This window comes from Pelodiscus sinensis, chromosome 1 (assembly GCF_049634645.1).
Source record: "Pelodiscus sinensis isolate JC-2024 chromosome 1, ASM4963464v1, whole genome shotgun sequence".
Lineage (NCBI taxonomy): Eukaryota > Metazoa > Chordata > Testudines > Trionychidae > Pelodiscus > Pelodiscus sinensis.
The window spans coordinates 227,672,139-227,700,076 of NC_134711.1; the positions used below are offsets into that span (position 1 = coordinate 227,672,139).

General features: G+C 41.8%; 1 protein-coding gene across 2 annotated transcripts in view; it reads left to right on the forward strand.

Moving 5' to 3' along the window:
• The first annotated feature begins 761 nt into the window (after window positions 1-761).
• Window positions 762-27,938, forward strand: part of ATP10A (ATPase phospholipid transporting 10A (putative)) — a 153,800-nt gene continuing 126,623 nt past the window's right edge. The window contains exon 1 of one of the 2 annotated variants that reach the window (XM_075916477.1): window positions 762-1,824. In XM_075916477.1, the coding sequence (XP_075772592.1) occupies window positions 1,379-1,824 (446 nt within the window). In that variant the 5' untranslated portion in view covers window positions 762-1,378. The remainder of the gene's footprint in view (window positions 1,825-27,938) is intronic. The other variant, XM_006116091.4, reaches the window with a different exon arrangement.

The following is a 27,938-nucleotide window of genomic DNA, read 5'->3' on the forward strand; positions in this document are numbered from 1 at the left end:
TTTTTAATATTTGCCTTTTTAAAAGGTAGAGACCAGATCAGTGCAGAGTGCACTGCCCACTCACCCTGTGCAGCTGGAAAAGTCACTGCAGGGGAACTGAAAAATCCTTGTGAAATTAAATAACATATTACAGGTGAGGTGGTAGTCAGTCTAGTTGAGGTTATCCAGCTGCTCCTCTAAACCCCTATTTTCAGTTACTCATAAGGTTCCCCAAATTTAACCATTGAAACTGAGCTTTTCCGTGCCAGGTGTCTGTCTGCCTGCCTGAGACTCAATTATTTTTGGAGCAAATATGATTCAGCTGCTTGAGAACAAAGTTAGGGGAAAATAGGTTGCTTTTTCCATGTTAAAATGTGTTGTGATGCCGCTTTATTTAAAGAACACTTTATCAAACTGGGATATTTTTAAATGAATCACTATATAAAGTCTTGGTTGACAAGGACTCTTAAAGGTAGATTTGTGTCGCACTCTGGAGAGCCTTGGCAGGATGCAGCACGAAACTAACTTTCAAATGGAAGAGGGAGAAAAGAGAAACCAAACCCTCCCCCTTGTTATGTGTAATGGCAGATCAAAGGCAGCACAAACTGCAACCTTTGGGTTTACCTCCGCAGTGTTTGTGGAAAGCAGGGGGCGCCCGCCTTTGGTTGGGCGTGTAAGTCCAGGGTCCAGGAGGATGGAATGAAGGAGCAGCTTCCAGCAATGCCAAAAACCCGGCGCACACCAGGGTCACACTTTAATTTACTAACTCTGGGGAGTCAAAAGTTCTCCTCCTCCTCCTCCTGATCCCCGAGCTGGCTGCTGTTCTGCCTTCCTCCTCCCACTCTTAAACAGTGCTTCGGTCTCCCGCCTCCCTCCCCAGCTTGTGCCTACCCCGCTCTGGGGTTTTTACTACTAAAGTGCTGCTGCTGCTCCTGCCGCAGCCGTTCTGCGAGCCCCTCAGGAGCGGAAAGAGGAGTGTGGTTGGTGAGAAATGACGCACGGGACAAGGGTTACTGTGTGTGTGTCTCTTGCAGAGACAGACAACGGGACACTCCTCGGTTCCACTAGCCCTTGCCAGGGGAGCACGAGCGAGCTTAGCCTTCCAAGTAGAAGAGGCTGGGCCAGGGAGGGCGAGAGAGTGGGAGGGGAAGAGCTCTCTCCTCCCAAACACTGGGGGTGGGGGGAGGAGGAAGAGAGGCAGAGGCCAAACAAAACGGAGAGTTGAAGTAAAACCTCCTGCCCTGTCTGAGGGGAAAAGGAAAGTGCAGAGTGAGTAAGCCCTGAGGATGATAACTTAGTGCAGAGCAGGGAGGGGCAGCCAGTCTTTGCTCAGTGCCTCTGTTGCGGAGCAGCTCAAGTTTGTGCTGTGTTTGTGTGTTTGGGAAGGAGGACAGGGGAGATGGCACAGGACACTGCTGCAGATGGGGATGTGCCCCAGCTGCAGAAAGAAGAGGAGAAGGAATGGAAGAAGAGGCGGCGGAGGAGGAAGAAGAAGGAAAGCAAGACACGGACTGTGCGCTCCAACTTGCTGCTACCTGGGCCTGAGGCGGAGAAGCCCAAAAGGAGCCCCCTGGCCAATAATCGCCTCAAGACTACCAAGTACACAGCTCTGTCCTTCCTGCCCAAGAACCTCTTCGAGCAATTTCATCGCCTGGCTAATGTCTACTTCGTCTTCATTGCTCTGCTCAACTTCGTGCCAGCGGTGAACGCCTTCCAGCCCGAGCTGGCCCTGGCCCCTGTGCTCTTCATCCTGGCTGTCACTGCCATCAAGGACCTGTGGGAGGATTATAGCCGCTACAGCTCAGACAATGAAATTAACCACATGGAGTGTCTGGTATACTGCAGGTGAGGGAGCAAGCTGTGTTCAGGGGGAGCTGGGCGGGAGACTGGCAGAGATCGGATGGGAGTATTGTGGCAAGATTGGAATGGGGATGCATAAGAAGGGCTGGGACATATTGAGGGGTTGATACAACCAAACAGAGGTTTGTCCCTTCCCTCACATGCTTGCTGCTATGAAACGTGGGAGACATTCTAGAGGACAGTACTGTACATTGCCTACCACAGTGGGGCCCAGCCAATAATTAGGGCTCTTGGTGGCTACAGTAATGTGAAGCATAATGAGCCCTGAGGAATGAGCTTCCATGTAAGTGTTTCCATTTACAAAATTAAACTCAGCATAAGGAAAACACTGGCACCCACATCTTAGGCTTTTATCCCACCCACCCAGTTTGTCGTCATTGTACCTTAAAGTTTTAACATTCCTGAAGCATTTGGGATATGCTGTACTTGCAAATCGAGAAATTCTAATTCATTCTGATGACTGGGAATCCCGCAGAGAATTATGGACTGGTGACAGTTAATGAATAAGCAAAATGTGTGTGCGCGCAGCGTCACAAAATGAATTTCATTCACTTACTAGATAAGTGGTGTTTGATGTATAAGTATTTGTGAGAATACTCCATGGTGTAAGCAATCAATTCTACTGCACTGTATTTGCTAACAGTAACTTAGCATCAGTAACATGAAACCAAACTCTAGCAATGTGCTATTGCTGAGCATTGGATATAGTTTCTCTGTTTGAATTATGGGCTGTGTGGGCTAGTGAAGTGTGAATTAGTGGGGTTCTGCTGTGTTTGCTTTTCTAAAGAATGTGAGATGGGGACATCATTCGCTATTTTCCTTTTTAAAGCCAGTAATTTATCATCTCAAGTGTCATCATCCACTATGAATTTGCTACCTCCCTGTGCTGAGAACAGAGTTTTCCCTTCATTTGTTTCTTCTCTCTTTGGAATTAATTTTTACATGTGATTGGAGCTATATTTTAGGAGTAGATCCTCAGCTGGTGTAAATTAGCAAGGCACCTTTTGAAATCAGTAGTTATACTGACTTACACCAACTGAAGATCCAGCCCTTAGGCCAGGTCTATAGTAGAGTAGGCAGGGTGGTATAGAGTTTTATAGCAACTCATTTTGAAAAACATCACCCATTATTCACGCAATTCATACCTGAAGCTAAGATTTTTTGGGGAAGTTGTGGGAGAGCAGGTATCTTATGCACATGTTTTGAGAGTACTGCTTTTGCTGATTAAGTGAAGCAGGAATGTGGAACCCCTGTTAAGGAGTTTATGTTGTCTCTTGCTGGAATGGGTGGAGAGGTCCTAACCGAGAGAGGCATTCTAGCACATTGCAACTCTCATTACAAGTCAGAACAGACCAAGTCAGAGACATTCACAGCAGGCTTTATTTTTAGTCTTCATCAGATTCTCTTTCTGTTTCCCAGTCTCATGTCACACAGAGAAATCTCAACCTCATTTTTCCCCTCCTTGTTTGTGTGGGAAAGGCCGTAAAAGATTTTTATTTCAGTTGGCTAAAACTGTAATAACTAAACCAAGAAGAAAATATTTATTTAGGACCAAATATCGATACTCCAACTCATGTGGCGCAACCCATGTGCTTATTCCTAGCACTTCCACTTTCTTCAGCAGGGCCATTCCTGGAGCAAAGGAAAGCTCAGTGTGAGTAAGGGTGGCAAAATCTATCCATTTGTGAATACGAATAGAGTAGAAACAGTCTAGTCTAGGAAGGGCAAAATAGGGCTCATTAGCCTGATCTAGTCTGCCACCATCCCACAGCCAAGCGGGAGCCTAGGGCAGTGTCTGCCGTGTTCCCTTTCTGCTGTGCCCCACCACTCTACTCAAAGCAGCTGGCTGTGGGAGCCATGTTCATCTCTGTGCGACATGCACCCCTGTGGGGTGGGTTTGGTGTGCTGCCTCCGGCACAATCTTTCAGCTCCCATTGGCCCAGGGGAGCTACCTGGGTCACGCGTGTTGCATAGGCAGAGCGCGGAGTGCCCCTTCTAATGGATGTATGATGCACATGTCCCCCTGCATCCAGCCACTTTGAACAGCATGTTGGGACACTGTAGGTAGGGAGTCTGCCCTAGGGTTCCTCTGGGCTGTTGGTTGGCAATTGCCTAAAGTAAGTGCCTCCTGGCCAGAGCTTGCAGCTTGAATCCCACCCCCTCCTACACTTCAACTCCTTGCCCCAGGACACAATTCCAATCCTCAGCAACTCCTGCCTCAGTTAACAACTCTACCCCCCTGCACCTGCTTCAGAATCCATATGCCCTCCCAGACCGTGCACGACTTCCTGCACCCCAATCTGCTGCCCCAGGTCACAACCTTCTCATTCACCCAAACTCCCTCCCAGAGCCCACACCCGCTCCTGCATGCAACCTCCATCACAGACCCCATACCTCCTCCATTAAAATCATAGACGAGTGCAGCCCTTGACCACTTACCAAATTCTTGGAGTTGTCCCCCATCAAAAAATTATTGGGATGCAGAAGCTAGCCTCTGTAGTGTGTTTTGTATTTTTCTGCTAATTGATTTAACAGATGAATAAAATAAAATGCATCCAAAGATTTTTTTTTTCCCTGGGTTGGTTTAATCTGAGACTAGGTGCAAAGCCCTGCATTAAAATCCAAGCTGCAGAGGATAATTTGTCTTCAAACCTGAATCTGTGGTGAACTCTTCTTTCATTCTGCTCTGTCCCTATGATCTAGTGGGAGGTATTTCTGGGGTTTCAGGTGACAATATTATTTATTATGTTTAATAATTTGGATTTGAAATATCACAATCTTTTAGGGAAGTCCTCTGGTTTTGTTTTTTATGATCAACTTCTTGGACAGAGGTGACTCTTTGTTTTCTCTGTTCTAATGCCCTGCAGCAATAGAAAAAACTGAACACTGAAATATTTTCTCAGACTGATTCCAAGATGCACACATTGCTGCTGTTTTTAAATATTTGACAACACCACGTGTGGCCTGGGGGCACATGTCCTAAAAGGTCTTCTAGGCTGGGTTCTTGTTTTTAATGTGTTCTTGCAAAGTATGATGTGCATTCACACGCTATACATAATGAAAATTAATAGGAATAACATTGGCACTCATCCTGTATGGAATTATATTTTGTAAGTGATTTCATGTTGCTGAAACAGAGTTAGCATTTTTCATGGAACTTCATGTTAAAAACTAAAGAATTTAGTTTTAGTTCCTGATCCAATGTGTTTTAGGCCCAGAAAAAATATTGCCGCAAAGTGAAAGCTTTCCCGTTTACCGTTCAGAAGGTGACACTGATACCGTTTCTTTTTTGGACATGGAAATTCAGATTTACCAAATGAAAACTTCTGACCTGTTTTCCCCGCCCCCCCCCCCCCCCCCCCCCCTGGTGTTGATCATGTTCAGCTCCTACTGATTGTAATGGGAACTGTGGGTGCTTATTACCTCAGAAAATCAGGCTTCTCCTCCCTCAGTAAAATCCAAGGGAAGGAAAAAAGAGATCATGAGAAACTTGTTTCATGGTGTTTCTGAAATATGTTCCTCTAATGAACAAGTTTTCAGCCCTACAGAAGAAACACAGGGTAGCCTTGTAAAGACCCATGCATAATGTGAGGAACAGGTGCAAAGCAAGTTACATCTCTTGGGATCCCAAGACATACATCTGGGGGCTGAAACCACTTCTCTGCATCCTTCTATAAGTAAAGTGTTCCTGTGTCTGACTCAAAAGGAAACTAAGGATTCAGGGCTGGCCTTACCATGAGGCAAACTGAGGCGGCCGCCTTAGGTGCCAGACTGGGCTTGGAGAGTGCAACTAGGACCCAGAGTGTAGAAAATTGTGTTTGCTGCTGGTGCAGCGAAGCAGCATGGGGGCATCATTTGAGCTCCTCGCCTCAGCTCAGGTGCCAAAATGTTGTGGGCTGGCCCTGTAAGGATTATTCCCTTTTCTCTGCAGGGAGCTCTTTACATTAGACATTGATTGCAGAGAAAAAGAGAGTAGGATTGTGTGATTGGAGTCAAATCCTTTTTCAGCTGGCTAGGAGAGCATTACTCTTGATGTTACCTGATATTACTCCCCATTTCGGGTATGTCTGCACAGTGTTATTTTGAAATAACTTAGTCCGTATCTACACAGCAAGCAGTTATTTTGAAATAATGTTGAAATACTGTCAAGCTGAAGGGCTTCTTACTCCAACTCCTGTAACTCTCGTATGAGGAGTAAGGGCACTCAGAGTGCTCTGTTTCGAAATAAGTGCTGTGTAGATGCTCCCAATTTTAAAATAAGCTATTTTGAAATAAACTATGCAACTGAGTTAAGCCCTGCTGTGTAGACTCACCCTTCAACTCCTATTGTAAACAGGCCCAACTGCTATAAACCCTGATGTGCACTCATGTAATTTTACCATTACTGTAGGCTGCAGGAGTTACCTTCTGTATTGTACATCATGGATTATGACTGTTTTGAGTTTCTATGCTTGAAGTTTGCAATTGTGCAGCTATGCTGGTGGCTGGCCACCAATGAGTGTAACTAAAGCAAAGCTTCAGTGTCATCAAGTTCTGCTGCTGAAGTAATGCTTTCAGCCTGTCTCCCCAGTCAGGAGGTAGAAGCAAGAACTAGGCCATAAATTTTTTTTTTAAATAAGCTCCAGGTGAAGTCTAATTTTAATTGACCTGTCCAAGTTTTTAAAAGTGGTGAGACGCTAACAGAATGGGCCTGTCAACAAACCCTACTATTTCTGGGTTGGTCTGTGGATGGTACATCATCATTAGAAAATAGAGGCTCAGGATGGTAGGCCTAAGACTAGAAAGTGCCTGAAATGTAAGTTCGGAAATCCAAGCTAACATGTCTGCCTCGTTTCTTTTTATAACAATTGCTGTAGGACATTTATTTCCATGGTTGGTAGCAACCTGGGTTAAGAGCCCTTGACTTTTCAAAGGGAGCCATAGACTTCAGTCCTGATTTCACAGACTTCTGCTAGCAGTTCTCTTCATGAAGACTGTCATTAGCTCCTTTGTCCCACACCATGGTCGTGATGCACTGATGGACTTACTATAGCCAAAAACCTGGGTCTGCTTTACAGACCACCCTCAGACACCTGGATAGCTCTAACATTCCAGCTAATAGGAGCCATGTATCAGTCCTCTGCTGGAAGGCAGGACCATCAGAACTAAAACCTCTCAGAACCGTGGTCCAGATTTGCAACAAACTCCAGCAACAAGGTTGGGGGGTTCTCAGATTCATAATGTAGGCCACAAGCTCAGCAAGAGATTGATGTGAGTCCATCCATGATTGTGTAGATCATATTCTCTCCCAGTGCTGATCAAATAACATTTTAAAACAGTTCTTTATGTGGAAAACTAATGCTTGGAAAATATTCAATGCGGTTCGGAAAGGAGACCCAGTCCCATGTGACCACGTTCTCTAGCAGGCCTGTCTCTTTGTAGACTACCAGCAAGAGCACTGTAGACCATAGTTCGGGAAGGTTCTCATTGGTACATCTATACTGGCATAGTTAAGACTCAAAATGCAGCTTTTTGTGAGTGCAAACAAGAACCAAATAGTAAAAAGCCTCTTTAATCACCTATCTTCAGCAATTTGACTATGAAAGTTGACTGTGATATCTTTATTGTCCTTCGAAGGATCTTTCTTTTCATCCACTGTCATCTTTGAAGGTTCAGAAACTTTCCCACAGACAAATTAAGGTGACTTAAAACCAATCCTCCCCCTCAAAAAAACAAAAGACAAACCCTGTCTGTCTTACTTATGAAGCCAGTTTTCCACACTAAAATTGACACTAGAGTTATGAATCCCCATTCTAAAATAAATAAATCTGCAGGTATCAACTTTATATTCATGGACAAGAACATAAAAACAGCCATACTGGATCAGAACAAAGGTCCATTTAGCCTAGTATCCTGTCTTTCAACAGTGGCCAATGCCAGACGCCCCCAGAGAGAGTGAACAGAACAGGTAATCATTTTGTGATGCCTCTCCTGTCATCCATTTCCATCCTCTGACAAACAGAGGCTAGGGACACCATTTCTACCCATCCTGGCTAATAGCCATTGATGGACCTAACCTCCTTGAATTTATCTAGTTCTTTTTTGAACCCTGTAAAGGTCCTGGTCTTCACAACATCATCTGGCAAGGAGTTCCACAGGTTAACAGTGTGCTGTGTGACGAAAAACTGCTTTTAGTTTATTTTAAACTGGCTACCTGTTAATTTCATTTGGTAACCCCTAGTTCTTATATTTTGGGAACAAGTAAATAGCTTTTTCTTATTCACTTTTTTCACACCAATCATGATTTTATAGACCTCTATCATATCCCCCTCTTAATCTTCTCTTTTCCAAACTGAAAAATCCCAGTCTTTTTAATCTCTCTTCATGGGGAGCCCGTTCCAAACCCCTAATTATGTTTGTTGCCCTTTTCTGAACCTTTTCCAATGCCAAGATGTCTTTTTTGAGATGAGGTAAGCACATCTGTGTATGGTATTCAAGATGTGGGCATACCATGAATTTATATAGAGGCAATAAGATATTCTCTGTCTTATTCTCTATCCTTTTTTAATGATTCCTAACATTCAGTTTGCTTTTTTGACTGTTGCTGCATATTGAGTGGATGTTTTCAGAGAACTATCCACAATGACTCCAAGATCTCTCACTTGAGTAATTATAGTTAAATTAGTCCCCATCATTTGTATGTATAACTGGGATTATTTTTCCAAAGTGCATTACTTTACATTTATCAACATTCAATTTCATTTGACATTTTGTTGTCCAATCACTTAGTTTAGTGAGATATTTTTGAAGCCCTTCACTTTCTACTTTGCTCTTAACTATCTTGAGCAGTTCAGTATCATCTGCAAATATATTTACCCTTTCTAAAGATCATTTATAAATAGGTTAAATAGGACTGGTCCCAGTATGAACCGTCCAGGGACACCACTAGTTACCTCTCTCCATACGGAAAACTTACCATTTATGTCTACCTTTTGTTTCTGTCTTTATCCAGTTATCAATCCATGAGAGGACCTTCCCTCTTATCCCATGTCAACTTACTTTACTTAAGAACCTTTGGTGAGAGACCTTGTGAAACGCTTTCTGGAAATCTAAGTACAGTATATCCCCCTTGTCCATATATTTGTTGAACTCCTTAAAGAACTCTAGTTAGGCATGATTCCCCTTTACCGACACCATGCTGACTTTTTCCTAACAAATTATGTTTATCTATGTGTCTGACAATTTTATTCTTTACTATGGTTTCAACCAATTTACCCGGTACTGGATTTAGACTCACCGGTCTGTAATTGCCAACATTACCTCTAGAGCCCTTTTTAAATATTGGCGTCACATTACCTATCTTCCAGTTGTTATGTACAGAATATAATTTAAATGATAGGTTACAAACCACAGTTAATAATTCTGCAATTTCACATTTGCAAAGCCGCGGGGGAAGCCGGCAGCGGGACAGCCCAGACGCCCCGCGGCTGTCCCGCTGCCGGCGTCCTCAGAGGCTTTGCTCCCCGTCTCCCTGGTCTGCTGGTCTCTAGCAGACCAGGGAGACGGGGAGCAAAGCTGCGGAGGACCCAGGCGGCGGGACCGTGGTGCGTCTTGGTCCGCCGCCCGTGTCTTCCTGGTCTGCTGAGGTGGGGGGGGGGGGGCAGCTAGTACCCCCTCCCCGCCCCCCCCCCCAGCAGACTAGGCTTTTCTCCGGACGCCTGTGGCAGAGCAGCTGGGGTGCTGCCGGTTGATCCCGCAGCGCCGCTCTGGGCGCTACTGGTCCAACCCAGCAGCACCCCAGCTGCTCTGGTCCTGATTCAGCCGCTGCTGGTCAGTTTCAGCAGCGGCTGAATCAGGACGCCTGGGGCAGAGCAGATGGGGTGCTGCTGGGTTGGTCCAGTAGTGCCGAGGAGCGGCGCTACTGGAGCAACCCAGCAGCACCCCAGCTGCTCTGCCCCAGGCGTCCTGATTTAGCCGCTGCTGAAACTGACCAGCGCTGACTACAGGAAGCCCGAGGCAGAGTTGCTCTGCCCCGGGGTTCCTGGAATCAGCTGCTGATCAGTTTCAGCAGAAGCTGACTTGGGGAAGCTTGGGGTTCTTAAGTTGATTCTGTATGTAAGTCAGAACTGGTGGTCAGTTTCAGCAGCGGCTCAATCTGGACGCCAGTTCCGACTTACATACAGATTCAACTTAAGAACAAACCTACAGTCCCTATCTTGTATATAACCCGGGGACTGCCTGTACTCCTTTCTATTTTCCTCAATAGGATTTGACTTTGACTTTTTAAATGATGCCATGATAACCACTGCTATGTTTGTGGATTGCAGATCAGATGCGAATACAAAGTTCATATCCATGCAGGGCTTTGCTAATAGGTAATTACCCTCATTGTCACAAATTTAGTCCTAATTTTAGGACTCAGTTATTTGCTGTATTTCATCAGGATCTTGCTTTTGCCTTTGATTCCAGATGTATTGGCTGCCAACGTTGTCAGCTTTATTTTTTCTTCTGCCTTCCTCTTTTTTATAGTCTTGCAAATCTGTAAAATAAAAGCTTGAGCTTACACATCATATCAGGAAAAAAGGTATCCTTTATTTTTAGCATCTGAATGACATTTGCACAACTTAAAGCATTGTGACCTCTTTTTTTTTTTTTTTTCTGGAACCGGATATCTACACTGCATTCATATTTTATGTATTTTCATATAGAATAACTCTTTCCTGAATTAATGGGTTATTTGGTCTTTAACTCTTTTCCTTATACTATTACCTATCTTCCACATGCACAAAGGTTGATTCATTAATACGTAGATGGAGGATGGAAATCTTTTTGAATTCTAATTAGGCTTTCATTGATCTGTTGCCTGGAGTAATTTGTTAATTTCTCTCTCTCTCATTCAAACAGGAACTGGATTTTAATCATTCCAATGTATGCATCATTTTAGTCAATATCCAGTAAGACTTCTGGATAGTGGGTTCATTATCTGTCCTGCTGTTTTTCTAAATGGCTTGTTTAACAACTGGATTTTAAAAAAGAGTAGATTAAATGTGTTCTGTTAGATGAAGTGGTAAATTTAGTCTCAAATGCCTTATCTCAAATTGCATCCTGCTTTCAGTGTTATCCATTGACATATTATTCACACTTTCAAATTCTATTTACATAATTAATATCAAAGCTAAGAAACAGAGTTAGGCAACGTCTACGTTATGGGTTTTGCCAGAAAAGGCAATGCAAATTAAGTGCAGATTAGCATTTTCTCGCATTTCATTTGCATAATCTCTTCTGATCCGTTTTTCCGCAAGAGGTCTTTTTTTACTCAAAAAGGAAACGTCCACACTGCTTGGTTTTTGCGCAAAAACCTCTTGCACAATAACAGATCGGAAGAGATTATGCAAATGAAGCGCAAGAAAAATCTGCGCTTAATTTGCATTTCCTCTTCCTGCAAAACCCATCATGTAGACGTAGCCTGAGATATTAGTAGTTGTTGTTAATAAAGAAATTTCCCCTTGAATAACTGGTGACCTTTATGTGAAATTGTTGGTCTATAAAGTGGGCATTTTTCCTCCTTTTGCTGTTTGCTTTTACCTTCAAGTCATGACTATTGGTTTCCTTGTGATTATTTTTGTTTAATTTTAATTTTTTTTAAAACATGAGTTACTGTAGTGCTTGATTATGTTACCCACTTCACCTTTGTATGGGTTAAGTATTAGGTCATCAAAAAAAGGGTTGTATTTATAATTTACTAAAATACAGAAATATGTATGTGTTCAGCATGCTTACTGCTGTATTACAAAACAAAAATGAGCTCACTTTTGAAAGTGGAGAAACTAAATGAATTCTTTGCTTTGGTTTTCAAACCTGAGGATGTGAGGGAGAGTCCCGAAGCTGAGTCATTCTTTGTAGGTGACAAATCTGAGGAATTGCCCCAAAATGAGGTGTCATTAAAGGAGGGTTTTTTTTTTTTGGGGGGGGGGAAAGGAATGATAAATTAAACAATAATAAGTCCCCAGGGACACATAGGTGAATACTATCATTTTAAATCATCTTCTGTACTAGATGAATGAAGGATGCTCCAGAGGCAATCCCAACAATTACAGGCCACTTTACTATAGTTTCCTAGTACTGTTCAACATAGTCATAAATGATCTGTAAAAAGGAATAAACAGTAAGGTGGCAAAATTTGCAGATGATACAAAACTACCCAGATTGGTTGAGTCAAAAGTTGAACTGTGAAGCTTTGGTAAGGATCTCACAAAATTTAGTGACTGGTCACCAAAATAGCAGGTGGAATGATGATAAATATAAAGTAATGCCTATTTGAATACATCCCAACTATACATACAAAATGATGGGTCTAAATTAACTGCTACCACTCAAGAAATAGATCTTGAAGTCATTGTGGCTAGTTCTCTGAAAACATCTACTCAGTGTGCAACAGCAGTCAAAAAACAAACAGAACACTGGGAGTTATTAAGAAAGGGAGAGTTAATACTGAAAATATGATATTGCCTCTATATAAATACATATTACACTCACATCTTGAGTACTGCATGCTGATCTGGTAGCCCCATATCAGTGTATGTCTACACTACAGAGTTTTGTCAAAAAATGGCCGTTTTTCTGACAAAACCTGAGTTACGTCCACACTGCAATCACATTCTTCTGAAAGTAAATAAAAAGAACAGAGGGGGTTTTCCGGCATTGGTAATACTCTTTCTGCAAGGAAGAAGCCTTTTTCCCAAAGAGCTTTTTTGGAAAAAGGTGTGTATAGATGGGGAAGAGGGAGTTCTTTTGAAAGAAGAGGAAAAAAGCACAGGTTCACTGGTGGCCACTCTGTCCATAGTAATCACAGCTTAAATGCAATATAACATCCATTCAGTGTGGACGCTATCTTTCGAAAAAGCAGATCGCTTTTTCAATGCACTTTTGTGTGTGGACGTTCTCTTTCGGGAGAAGGTTTTTTTTTTTTTTTTTTTTTTTTTTGGAAGATCTCTTCCGAAAGAAGCCTGTAGTCTAGACATAGCCTCAGAAATGAAATAGTAAAATTGGAAAATGTACAGAACAGGATAACAAAAATCATTATGGGTATGAGGAAACAGCTTCCGTACGAGGAGAGGTTTAAAAGATTGAGACTTTTCAGCTTGGAAAAGAAGAGACAGCTAAGGAGAGGGGTATGATAGAAGTCTATAAAACTGACTAGTGTAGAGAAAGTAAATAAAAATGTTATGTACTCTTCCCTAGCTCTTGCATTATGAGAGTCACCAAATGAAATTAATAGACAGCATGTTTAAAACAAGCAAAAAGTAAGTATTTCTTCATACAACATACAGTCAATCTGTGGAACTCTTTGCCCAAGGATGTTGTTAAGGCCAAAACTATAATGAATTTTTTTTAAAAATAGAGAACTTCATTGAGGATAGGTCCATCAATGGCTTTTAGCCAGGATGGGCAGGGCTGCAAAACCATGGCTTAAATATCCCTAGCTTCTACTTGCCAGATGCTTAGAATGGGCAACAGGAGATGATCACTTGATTACCTCTTCTGTTTATTCCCTCTGAAGGGCCTGGCATTGGCCACTGTCAGAAGACAGGGTAGTGAACTACATGGGCCACTGTTCAGATCCCATACAACTGTTCCTATGTAGCTAGTCCTCAGCACCATATCCACTTATGGCAATGGATGATATCCAGACCCTTATGATATTTCAGATTTTATTTACTGTCTCTATCTACCTTTACTTTTTGTTCTTCCTTCTTTCCATTCTTAAATTCTGCTTTTTTCATCTTCTATATCTCTTTTTCCACTCATTTTGCTTTTCTTATTTTCTGTGCTGCTTCCATGATAAATGATCATGGTAAATAGGAGCATTTCTTTCTTTCTTTCTTTCTTTCTTTCTTTCTTTCTTTCTTTCTTTCTTTCTTTCTTTCTTTCTTTCTTTCTTTCTTTCTTTCTTTCTTTCTTTCTTTCTTTCTTTCTTTCTTTCTTTCTTTCTTTCTTTCTTTCTTTCTTTCTTATAATCATATGTGCTTTTCATTCTGCAATTTTAATGCAAAGTCTCTGCAAGAGCTGAGCTAGCTATCATTCTGGGCGATATAGCAGAGATGACTTCTCATTGTTCTCCTCAGCTTTGGGACCAGTGACCCAGCTAATGGTCCGGAACAGCTGTTAACACAGAACGAACAGTGCATACAGTACAAGCAATTTGAATAATACTGCAGTTACTGAAGAGTGGATTTCATCTTTAAAGCTCTAATACCCATTATTACATAAAATACAATCATAATCCATTATAATATATAAGTGAAGTGGTTTGGGGAGGAGGGAGGAACTAGCTGGTGTAGGGAAAACGTACACTTGTCCATCTTGAGCATCCTGCAACTTAATAAGATATATTAAAGAATAGTTCCCTGTCCTCTTGAACATCCTGCAACTTAATAAGATATATTAAAGAATAATTCCCTGTCCTATCTGCCTTACACCATATTTAATGCCACCAAATATTTGATCATCTATTCCCATGGAGACTAGAAAGAAAACCACCAATGTGTAGGTGGGGTGTTCACATATAAAATATGTTCAGGGGTGGTGGTTATGCTTGTTTGTTGTCGATATTTTGAAGGGGAAGGGTGATTAAGCTTCAACCCTTGCTGCACTCATAAATAAACAGGAAGATTTCAAAACTGCAATAATCATTTTGTTCATTCCAGTTCTTATAAGGGGACCAGTATTGGGGGGGAAACTTGGATCCACATCATTCTGAGCTCCCTCGGATAAAAATGTTGTTGAAGTCAAAGGGAGTTCTGGCGAAACAGTGACAGAGTATTTGGCCCTAAACACAAAGGGATTCAGGGAGCCTCAACCTGTGTGTTCCAGTGCTTGCCAGAGATTTTAAAAATATTCTTACTCTTGAAAGAATGTTTAGAATTCAGAGCCCCATTTCTAATGTCTTTGTCCATAAGTTTATGTTCAGTAGCTTTTAGTTTGTCTTGAAAGATTTTTATATCCTTACTCAGTTCTGAGAACTACACTGTCTGTGCTTCATTGCTCCTAACTTGAAAACTTTCCATTCTGTATCTGGCAGACTTGGGCCCAGTTGTTTGAACTTTGTTTTATCACTGGTGGTAACTGTTTCTTGCAGCATGCCTAGTCTTTTAGTCATAACAACCCCTCCTAGGGCTGTCATTTGTCTGACACAACTGGAACAACTGTTTCTGGAACAACTTTATCGCTATCAAAATTTAACTTAGAAAAATGCTTTGAGATACTGCCACACCCTTACACAAAGAGCTCTTGTTGAGGAAAATGGATTGTGTAATTAATTTTTCAACATATGGGAAAAAGCTTAATTATGTCCACATTTTTTCTGATCCAGCTGCAGATCCCACTATGCTTTGTCATATGAGGACATTGTACTTCCTGTAATTTCTATTTGCCTGCCTTTAACATAGATGTTGTTTAACATCTGTAGGCAGTGTCTTCTCAAATAAATGTCTAACTCATGTGTGGTCTAATACTCATGAAGTAATTTATTTCAGTAATATCCTGCAAAAATTAGTTCCACAGAATAATGTACAACAGAATTTTTTAATTCAGTTGAAAGGTGCATGGCACAACGTAAAAAATGTATTATAATATATCTTCCTCATAGCATATATATTGTACACCTATACAATATTGTATATATTTAATGAGAGCACTATGCTCTGTGACAGGTTGTTATGGTCCAAGTCCCAAAAGGCTTTTATACATATTATTCTTTATTCATGCTCCATAGCCCTAGAGTTGGTCACTGTAAAGCAAAATCTTAAAGACATACACGTTCTCTTAGCAATTTGGGATGACAAAATAATCAGCATAAATAGAACATTTGTGCAATTTTTTTAAAATGTAACTTTTTAAAATAAACGTATGTGATTTGCTATATGAGTGCTGGTAAAAGTACCACTTGATTCATGTTTGTCGTAAAACAGCAAAAATATATTTAAGTTTAAAAAGTTCAAAAGATGCCAATGTAAGCAAGGGAAGCTGAATGTTGCATAGATTGTTCTTTATGTCTGAACTCTAAATCCACTTCTGCAAAGAATTTTTAAAAACTGAAGAGAAAGCACTCACTCAACTCCTGTATAGCAATGAAGCCTTTCACACTGGCTTTCAGAATCATAGAGAAGAGTAATCCTAAGGTGCAAAGCTTGATAGTTTAACAGCTTGCTGTGTACAGTATAAAGTTTTGGAGTGAAATCTCGGCCTCATGGAAGTCCATGGCAAAGCTCTCATTGACTTCAGTCACACCAGATTTCATTTCTGGATTTGTAAAACAATATTCTCTTTGCTAGTAAAACACTTGTTTAGGCTTGGTACACTATGGTACATTCGTTCTCCAGTATATAATTGAAACAAATGATCATGCTACTTATAGTCAGTTGTGGTACATGCTAAATATGAATGCTGAATAAATGTTGCTAGAGCAAAATGTAGCTATAGTTGTAAGTTCAAATGAAAAACTTTTATTAGAACAATATGATTTCAAGAACCTTAAATAGCTGAAAGGCGGAATGTTCAAATTTACAGTAAAAAAGATGAAAATGTAACATTCAAGTGCTCCGTAAGCAACATTAATATAATAATTTTTGGCCTTCCTGAAAGGTAGGTATGTTTATCAAATATGAAAACTACTCAACACAGTAGTCCTCAGAAAAACAGCTCCATGTAAGAACATAAGAATGACCTACTGGGTCAGACCAAAGGTCCATCTAGCCCAGTATCCTGTCTGCTGACAGTGGCCAATACCAGATGCCCCAGAGGGAGGGATCACAACAGGTAATCCTCATGTGATCCCTCCCCTGTCACTCACTTCCAGAGAAACAGAGGCTAGGGACACCATTCCTACCTATCCTGGCTAATAGCCATTGATGGACCTACCCTCCATGAATCTATCTAGATCTTTTTTGAACCCTGTTAAAGTGCTAGCCTTCACCACATCCTCTGGCAAGGAGTTCCACAGATTGACTGTGCGCTGAGTGAAGAAAAACTTCCTTTTGTTTGTTTTAAATCTGCTGCCTATTAATTTTATTTGGTGACTCATAGTTCTTTTATTGTGGGAATAAAGTAAATAATGTTTCCAGTGTGAACTTTATTTTATTTTATGTGGTGCCCATCGGAAGCTAATCTCAGACCTTCTCATCATCTTAATCCCACTCATTTTTTACTTTTTTATGTCTGCAGATATCTTAAACTCTGTTCATAGTGGATTTGCACAGCAGAGTATATTCCAAACTACAAAGGAATAAAGAGTTCTTAAGATGTCTGCCATTGTAGGCTTCCAAACACTGTCATTAATAAAGAATAATCAAACTATGAATTTTTAAATGTCTAGAGTGAAGAAAGTCTATGGCTGGTGAAATGGAGCTGGTTAGGGCTTTAAAAGGCTTATGGAATTTATAATCTCTTTATGGATTTTTGCCCTGTATCCAAAAAGTACATTATACTTCTTGCAAACAACATTTAATTTAGCCTTGAAACATATTAGTTCATTAGAAATATATGTGGATGAGGAAATTAAGGCACAGAAAGATCAAGGGGCTAAAGCTACTCAAGAAATCTGTGGGAAAAGCAGGAACAAAATCCAGAATTTAGCCATAAAACCATTATCTTCTCCCTAGTGGCAAGGTGATGATGTAGCTGTCTTATCAAAGACAGTTGAATTAACAACAAACAGGACTATGTAGCACTTTAAAGACTAACAAGATGGTTTATTAGGTGATGAGCTTTCATGGGCCAGACCCACTTCCTCAGATCAAACTGTTTCTTGCCATTTCAACCAGAAAGGGCATTGTCTCAACAACTTGATTACCTGCATCCTGCTTCAAAGACATTTCAACACCAGACTGGAAAGAGAAACCTCTGAACTGTCATTCATGCTTAAATTTGACACTTTAAGCCTGGGTCTCAACAAGGATGCTAATTACCTTACCCATTACAAAGATAGCTTCCCCAATTATCACTCCTAATATCATTAGGTCACAGACATTAACCTCACCCCCCTCTGTTCTAAAATCTGATTTGTCTACTTTATGGCTACGTCTACACTGGCCCCTTTTCCGAAAGGGGCATGCTAATTTTACAGGTCATAATAGGGAAATCCGCAGGGGATTTAAATATCCCCCGTGGCATTTAAATAAAAATGTCCGCCGCTTTTTTCCGGCTTTTAGAAAAGCCGGAAAAGAGCGTCTACACTGGCCCCGATCCTCCGGAAAAAAGCCCTTTTCCGGAGGATCTCTTAATCCTACTTTGAAGAGATCCTCCGGAAAAGGGCTTTTTTCCGGAGGATCGGGGCCAGTGTAGACGCTCTTTTCCGGCTTTTCTAAAAGCCGGAAAAAAGGGGCGGACATTTTTATTTAAATGCCACGGGGGATATTTAAATCCCCCGCGGATTTCCCTATTACGACCTGTAAAATTAGCATGCCCCTTTCGGAAAAGGGGCCAGTGTAGACGTAGCCTATATGTATTCACTTTTATTATTGGTATCCCTTTGGTATATATGGTCGTGCCAATTTTCTTCCACAATTTGATCTAAGGAAGTGGGTCTGGCCCACGAAAGCTCATCACCTAATAAATCATCTTGTTAGTCTTTAAAGTGCTACATAGTCCTGTTTTTTGGTTCAGCTAGACTAGACTAACACGGCTACAGTTGAATTAATGGCTAACTATGATAAAGTGGGTGGTACATTGTTCACTGATTGTGCTGATTGTAGATGGAGGTGGGGGATGGTTATTCAAGCTGTAAAAGTTCAAGATGTTTGGCATGCAATAAAGGGTCTGCATACCAAAAGGTATCTCAGTAGACAACTTCATTTACGGAAAATGAATCAAGACAAATGCAGAGGTAGGTACTTTCTTCACAAAACTCAGAGATAGTGTGAAGAAGAAGATGCATAGTACAAACTGAATGCCGACTTTTCAGAGCATATGCATGTAATACAGAAAATGGCAACCTAACCTTTAGGATACAGGCAGTCCCCGAGTTACGCAGATCTGACTTACGTCAGATCCGCAGTTACTAACGGGGATTTTCTCGCCCTGGAGGACTGGATCTGCGGGACGCCTGGTCCCGCCGCCCGCCTCCTCCAGGGCGAGAAAAGCTGCTCCCCGTCTCCCTGGTCTGCTGGGGAAACCAGCAGACCAGGGAGACAGGGAGCAAAGCCGCGGAGGACCCGGGCCGGACCCGCGGCGCTTCCAGATCAGCTGAAAGCACCGCGGGTCCGGCCGGGTCCTCTGCGGCTTTGCTCAGCGTCTCCTGGTCTGCAGCAAAGTGGCGGAGGACCCGGGGCCGGACCCGTGGCCCTTCCAGATCAGCTGGAAGCGCCGCGGGTACGGCTGGGTCCTCTGCTGCTTTGCTCAGCGTCTTCCTGGTCTGCTGGGGGGGGGGGGGACGCAGCTAGTGCCCCCCCCCCCAGCAGACCAGGGAGACGTGGAGCAAAGCCCGGGGCCTGTGGTAGCGCAGGTGGGGCGCTGCCGGTTGGTCCCGCAGCACCGCTCCTTGGCGCTTCTGGACCAACCCGGCAGCACCCCAGCTGCTCTGCCCCAGGAGTCCTGATTCAGCCGCTGCTGATCAGTTTCAGCAGTGGCTGAATCAGGACCCTGGGGCAGAGCAGCTGGGGTGCTGCTGGGTTGGTCTAGTAGCGCCGAGGAGCGGCCGCGCTACTGGACCAACCCAGCAGCACCCGAGCTGCCCTGCCCCAGGCATCCCCAAGTCATCCGCTGCTGAAACTGACCAGCGGCTGACTACAGGAAGCCCGAGGCAGAGTTGCTCTGCCCCGGGCTTCCTGGAATGAGATGCTGATCAGTTTCAGCAGCAGCTGACTTGGGGATGCCCGGGGTTCTTAAGTTGAATCTGTATGTAAGTTGGAACTGGTGTCCAGATTCAGCCGCTGTTGAAACTGATCAGTTTCAGCAGCGGCTGAATCTGGACGCCAATTCCGACTTACATACAGATTCAACTTAAGAACAAACCTACAGTCCCTATCTTGTACGTAACCCGGGGACTGCCTGTATAGTCTAATTTCAATTAGAAATTGTGTTCATCTTAACTTCCGGTTTACCTATGTGTTTTAGGGTCATTCCAATAGTTAATACTTTTATGGATGCGTGCACTCTCAGTCTACAGGCACAAAGTCCAGGTGATGAAGCAAGAAGGCTACAATCTGTGGTGATGCTAACTTAATTTAAACTGCTGAGCAAAAAGAACAGTGGCAACCTTGATAGATTTATAGACTTGAATCTGTTTTCTTTTGTTTATGGATATTAAAGGAACATCTGAGTAATTTTAAATAAGAGGTTTTTTAAATGCTTCCCATTGTCTGTAATAATCTTAAACGCCTGCAAGTAAATAGTTTTCTCCTAAAAATGTTGTTTACATTTGGCAAGCTTTTGTATTTTTGGTTTTAGGAGTTTTTTTCTGCAGTATTTTGGATGGAGTTAAAATAAGCTATGTTATCAAAAGCTTACAAGTGCACACATAAACCACTTCACTTGGCAAAACAAACTTCTTTTTCCACAAGCATTATTCTTCCCCAGCACACTTTCAAAAATTGTGGCTTTTAACAGCAAAGGAAGATATTGGTTGTTTCAAGCTTGTTGCTTTTCAGCTATTACTTTATATATCAGTAATGGGAGAGGCCGTTAAAATGATATCTTGAAGGACTTCTCAAAGAAGGATCATTTTAAGGTAGAAAACGTTTCAGGGCAGAGACTAAAATTCCTTTTTAAAGTAGCAGATGCTTACATGGAAAAGAAGATTCTGATATAAGAGGTGTCTTTTGCTTCATTATTAATCTTCAGCCATATTCTATATGTGCTGAAGCTTCCAAGTGGCTTCCAAGGGTTAGTCCCATGTGAAGTGAAATGCAGTTATCTATTCTAGGCCTCTTGCCCATCAAGGTTATTAATCAGCCAGATGGAATAGTGTCATCTGCACATCACATCAAGCTGAAAACAGAACTAAAAGGGACCAAAGCAATTCGAGTGCTCCAGTTGACATAAAAATTGCTTACCCACAACCATCACAATTATATTTCCCCCAAAGAGGAAGATACAGCTTAAATGGTATGCTCATTGATGACGAGATGTTTTCAGCATAGACCAAAGTCTAGTACCTTGCCTTTCTGAAGGGAGGAATTAATTATTTAGATCAGTAATTCACCTGGTATGCCTTCTCCCCCCCCCCCCCCCCACCTTCATTTGATCTTACCAGCCATGAGGAACAACTATTTCATAGGCTTCTGTGCTTCTCCCAGTTAGAGAAACCAGCCGAAACATACCTAATGCATTTTTCCCCATTGGACCTTAAACAATCACCATGAACACAGCCAATCTCTTTTTCATCCAGTTAATTCTACCTATGTGTGAATTCTCCCTAGTGTTAATCATTAGGAAGAATTCAAGACTTCTTTGATACTAGGCCAGGAATCTGCATCTGTTAGCCATAACACAGGGATTTAGAAAAATGTGTGCCTAAGTCAGTCTGACTTGTACAGCTCTGATCTCTTTCTCAAACTCTTCATCTGTATACCATGGTGACTTTTGAGGTTATCCTAGAAAAGTTTATTTTATGCACCAGTGTGCCAGTGGAGGAAAATGAGAGGATCATAATATCCTACGAAGTCATCTGAAGCTCTGTTAGTTGCCAAGTTTGTGATTTTTTTTTAAAAAAATTGATATTTTTTAAGCTAGCATTTTGTTAAATTACTAAGATACTTCAGACCCCTTGAGAGGAGCTCAGGCTTTGTAGTTTAAACACATGATACTACAGCTGTAGCACAGGCTTACTATATGATCTTGTATAAGTTATTTAACTGTTCTGTGTTCAATATGTATAAATGGGACTAATTCTGTCAGAAGTGTTTGAAACTTGATATGGAATATTAAAAGGACCCAAAAGGAATGTCTACACTAGAAAATTATTTCAAAATAACTACATTTGAAATAATTCCCGAAATAACTATTTCAAAGTAAGCTTATTCCCCAAGGAATGCAGGCGTTACTATTTCAAAATAAACAGCCCCTTATTTTGTAGTGTGGGTGCTCTGCTTGTTATTTTGAAATAAGGGGAGTTGTAGAATAAGTGGAATAAGTATTTACCCCCCCCCCCCCCCCACCACCACCACCTTATAGATAGCCTCACTCAGTTTTAGTTTCTCGAAGTGACTTTTCCAAGGCCCCTCAGTCAGGGTTTAGGACACAGGGACTCCATTATCCTGCCAGTTTTTCAATTGATTTCAAGGGACCCGTATGTCAATTGTGTCTCAAAATCTGGTGTTCAGTCAATTAAAGCTGCTAAATCTTTTAATCGTATTCTGATATATACTCCACTTTCAGGGAGTACTTAATAAACACCCAGGCCATACATACAACAGGTCTTACCATTCCCCAAATTCAAGTCTGTGGGATTGATTAAATTCTCTCCTCTTCTGATTGAGTGAGAATACTTAGACTGAAGAGATTTTAGGTCAGCATTACTAGATCCCCTAAGAGCATGTGTAATTTATGCAAAAATGAATAAAAAATCCAAAGACATGCCAGATCTAGAAATAGAGCTACTTCAATAAATGTTTCTTTATTAGTAACACTTTTAAAATATATTAAACTCTCTGTGGTACAAGACATATGAAAAGATGATATGCATATTAAGGTAGAAGAAGGAAAGGTGAGAGGAGAGGAGAGGATGCAGAACAAAACTGCGAAACAAGTAAAATTATAGAACAGAATATTCTAGGTCACTCATTGCCTTCCTTAATAGCCAAGGAATAATCCTGTGAAATATCAGTTTCAAAGGTCAAAAGTAAAAGTTTAATAAACGTGTTAAAGCTCTGAATCCCTCACTATTGACAGCTCACCAACTACACCAAATAAGAAACTGCTTGTGAGCAACTTTGGTGAGCAAAGACATGAACAACTTTTCTCATGTGAGTAGTCCCAAAGATTTCCGTGGGTCTATGTTCTGTTTCACACCTAAATTTCCATGGTGATAAATGGAAAGATTTTTATATTTTGCACAAGTGGGGTTTTTTCCTTGTAATAAAAGCAATGTTAAAATTACAAAAGGATGCTTTAAAAGACAGAGGTGTCCTAAACAGTATTAAATAACACTCTGGTGGGCAGTACTGGAGGAGATAAGCTTGTATCCCATGGCTTGTACTTTAACCTAGTATTAATAGTGGTTATAATAATTACAGGTTGTGCCTTCCTTAACTGGGACTCTTTGGTCCGCCAACATCCCTGGTCCGGCAGGACCACAGATGTTCCTAGACCACAGAGCCCAGGTATAGGGGTATTGGGCGTGAGGCAGGAGTGGCAGAAGGGGCGTGAAGACTCAGCTGGGAGTCAGGGGGCAGCGGGCAGAGGGGCGAGTGCTTCAGCAGGGAGTTCTGACCCCTACAGCCAGGCATTAGGGGGGCCTGGCAGCAACAGTCACAGAACTTCGGCCCCAATCACGGAGCTCCAGCAGCGGTAGCTGCGGAGCTCAGACCACACCAACCCCAGTGGCAGCCATAGCCAGGCAGGCAGCTGCGGGGGTAGGCGGGAGCCCTAACTGAGGGGCAGCAGGGTGACACGGGCTATGTTGGGAGGGACCTCCCCTGGTCAAGCAAATCCCCTTATTCAGGACTGGTCAGGTCCCAAGGGTGCTAGAATATGGAGGTCCAACCTGTACAATTACTGTGATCTGGGAAATGTGTTGCTACGTGGTGAACTTTAAACATGTTCAGGATCTAACTGATACCATACGTGCGATTGGACAGGAAAGTATTGAAATTATAACACTTCTTCCAGGTCAGATTGGCAATCGTCTTGGGGTTTTTTTCACCTTTCTATGCAGCATGTAGGTGTGTCTCACTTGTTAGGATTATCTGTTTCTCTCACTTAATTATTTCCTTGCCATTGTGGGGACTTGACCACTGGCATACCTTGGTCCTTCCTGTTTTCTACATGTGGTACATAACAGCCTAGTCTTCTATGAGCTGTCACACTTTGGTTTAATTTCACTTGTGTTTAGTGTGCAGGTGATGGTAGTCAATGATAACCAGGAGCTCAAACTAATTACATTGTCCCTTCTTGCCTTAAATTCTATGAGTATGTCTACACTACAGAGAAGATTGACGCTGCTGCTGTAGATTTTCCAGGGTTAGAATTAGTGGATCTAGTGAAGACACACTAATTTGAACTGAGAGGGACACTCTGGTTGATGCTGGTAGTCCTGCTTCCACAAGGAGTAAGGGAAGTCAAAGGGAGAGTGTTCTTCCTTTGACTTCCTGCCATATGGACAACACCAAAAGTCGAGTTAAGGTACTTCAACTTCAGACACGTAATTAATGTAGGTGAAGTTGCATATCTTAATTTGACCTTCTCCTGCAATGTAGACGTATCCTGTGATTCTAAAATTAGCATTTGCAATTCTAGATGAATAGCATAACTAAAAATAGAATAAATACATGGATTTTTAAGGGAGACCAGACCTTTCTGAAAATCTAGTCTAAAGTTCTTCATGACACCGACCTTAGAATTTCATGAAGTGGTTCTTGCATCAAGTCTGTTACTTCTGGTTCAGTGAGAGCATCTCATTTAGAAAGATATATGGTCTTGATTCAAAGACTTGAAGTGATGGAGAATCTACTGTACCCATTAATAAGTTGCTCCAATGGCTAATTACCCTCACTTAGGGTGTGTCTAGACTACATGCCTCCTTCGACGGAGGCATGTAGATTAGCCAGATCGGAAGAGGGAAATGAAGCCGCGATTAAAATAATCGCGGCTTCATTTAAATTTAAATGGCTGCCCCGATCTGCCGATCAGCTGTTTGTCGGCAGATCGGGGGAGTCTGGACGCGATGCCCCGACAAAGAAGCCTTTCTTCATCGGCACAGGTAAGCCTCGTGAAACCAGGTTTACCTGTGTCGATGAAGAAAGGCTTCTTTGTCGGGGCATCGCGTCCAGACTCCCCCGATCTGCCGACAAACAGCTGATCGGCAGATCGGGGCAGCCATTTAAATTTAAATGAAGCCGCGATTATTTTAATCGCGGCTTCATTTCCCTCTTCCGATCTGGCTAATCTACATGCCTCCGTCGAAGGAGGCATGTAGTCTAGACACACCCTTAGAAGGCACAGAATTTTAATTTTAATTTGTCTAGCTTTAGCTTCTACCACTGGATCTTGTAATGCCTTTTTCGCTAGATTAAAGAGAACTCTCTACCTTTGGGTATCTTCTCCCCAGTGTACATTCTTTTAGACTGTGATGAAGTCACCTATCAACTTTCTCTTTGTTAAACTAAATAGATTATCACATGACATTAGAAACCCAGCATTATCCTTGCTATACATTATTATCGCCAGTTCAATCTCTGGTTAGATTTCCTTCCTATGCATCTTAGATTTCCTGTTAGTTGAATAGTCAAAGATATAATTTAAATGTTAACTTGGTTTTTGACAACCCGAGTTATAAATATAACAGATGTAGGACTTGCTCCCATTTGAAATCAATGGCATTAAATTTAATAGCACAAGTTCAGTCCCATAGTTTCACACTGTAAAATAATAAAATCAGAAGTGAGTGATTTAGACTAGAATATCAGATAAAGTTCATGAGTTCAGCTTATTTTAGACCCAGATGAATTTCTACTCTTTGTTTAATTTTATTGCATAAACAAATTGTTTTTCTTAGATGGTTTGTCAGTTCTGACAAAGGGCCAGATTTTGCCATTGATTTTTCTGCAAAACTCCAGTTAACTTCAGAGGGTGCTCATCATGTGGTGGATGGTACTATGCAAGTGAGAAGCAGTCCTGCTCTCCTTCCCCACACCCATCTTATTTTTAAATCTGGAGGTTATTAACACCTTTTTTGTGCTAGAAATCCAGTTTTATTAGTAGCCTGCTCCAAAATACCACAGAATTCTGTGCAAAAACTGCCATTGTCAGTTGAATAGGCTTTGGATGAAGCACTAGATCATTCCAGAAGGGAAAGTACTGTACAAATACTTGTAATTACAAGTGCTTTTGAATCAGAAAGTATGCTACATTGTTTTTAATATCCACTTTTAGGGGCTAGTCAAGATCAGAAAGATTTGTAATGTGATATAGGGCATTAGCTTGAAGTCTGGATAATTTTTTCCTGTTTGCTCTTTCAATCTGAAGGGGAGAAAGGTGATATTTTCTTACAAGATTGTTTCAGACTGATCATAGATAAATTAAGGTGCTTTGATGTGGTTAAGCAAAACACAGTTACTGATCTAATAACAAATATAAATGTTCTTGGTTAAAATGGGTGTATACATATATTCATTGTTTTTTCCCCTTTTGAATAAAAAAAATGCATTTTTAGTAATGTTTCCTCAAGCTGATTGTTCAGAATCAGCTCAGCTTACACGCTAACGCAGAAAGAATACACAAATACAGCTTTGTACTTGGTCCAGCATAAATTATACTAAATACAAAACTTTTTTTTTAAAGTTAAGCTAACCTGTCTTAAGTTTCTGTTTCCTGGCTTTTGTTGGTTCCAAGTTAGATCAATACCAGAACTTTGCTCTTTCTATTAATCAAAATCCATGTGTGAGAGAGAATTCTTCTTAAGTGTCATAAAAGTTTGATGTGAAGTGGCAGCCTTAACTTTTCATACCTTGGATTGTCTTTATCTCATCACTTGAATGTGTAATGGCCGAGAGTTTCAGATATGAGTGCCTAAAGGTAAGCTCTTAAATCATTATTAGATGTCTAAATACAGTAAGTGGCATTATTTTTAAAAGTGAGAAAATCAGGTGACTTACACTAGCACCTAAATGAGGACTAGGCTCCAAGCCATCAAGCTGTCTTAGGGCAGGTCTATACTGACCAGGAGCTCAGCACTGTGGCATCTATTCCCCAGGGGTCAATTTAGCAGGTCTAGCAAAGACCAACCAAATCAATTGTTGATTATGCTCTCCGCAACTCCAGTACTCCGCTGGAACGAGATGCATAAGGGAGTTGATGAGAAAGCTTCTCCCATCAACTCTCCACAGTGGAAACCCTGTGGCAACTCAGTCTAAGGTACTCTATTCATATAGGTGGAGTTGCATTCGTTAGGTTGACATTGCCCCCTGGTGTAGACATGCCCTGCTTCTTGAATCTCTGGTACCCTGTCAACTGTGTGGGATTAATTCCAGAATCAGGGTCTTCATTATCAAAAGTGAAGACTGAGTTTGGATCCTAACTTATTACATAGTAAAGGCGACTGACTTCAGAGGGTGTGTGAGTTTAGAAAAATCCTGCCTTTTTAAGGTATCTCCAAAACTGGACACCCAAACACTGTTGCCCTCCTAATCACTAGTCACTTTTGAAAGTTTTATCCCTGGAACCTATCTATAGACTCCCATTTTGAAAGTACATGGGGGTGGGGGATGCGCAAGTGTACATGTATACATATGGAGCAAAAGCTCTTATTATTCAGATGGGAAAATGAATGCTAGGCATATGCACTTAGGAGGAATTAACTATTTTCTAATGTATCCCCCTTTCTGCATTACACTGAATAATCTCTTTCCCTCTTTAATATTAACCACTTTAAGGTGTTTGTAAGGTATTCCTGTATCCCCAGTCTATATTTGAGAGTTGTAATCACAGACTTAATATAGCTTGTATAGCTCTATTGTCAAACCTTCCTAATGGAGACACAGCTTATACAGTAAAACCTGCACTATCCAGAACCTAAGCATCCAGAAAACTGTAGAAACTGGCATATTTCTGATGCTAGGAAAAGCAAAACAAAACCAAAACAAACAAACAAAAAAAAGGAAACTGGCCCATTAAATGCTGGGGCCGCTCTTCAGATGAGCATGCAGCACGTACCTGGGGGAGGGGCAAACAGCAGCCGGAAGCAAGCATCTTGGCTCCCCCTGTGGCTGCTGGCACCCCCGGCAGGCCAATCCCCCCGTGGCTCCCACCCCCACCACTCTGGGCAGGCCGCCCCCGCCCTCTCCGCCTCTCTCCCTCCACCTCAGCTTTCAGCCTCCCTCACCAGGCCACATCCTGCCCCATTTCCTCCTCCCCACTGTTCATGGACCCCCCCCCCCCCAGCAGGCCACATCCCAGCCCCTGCACAG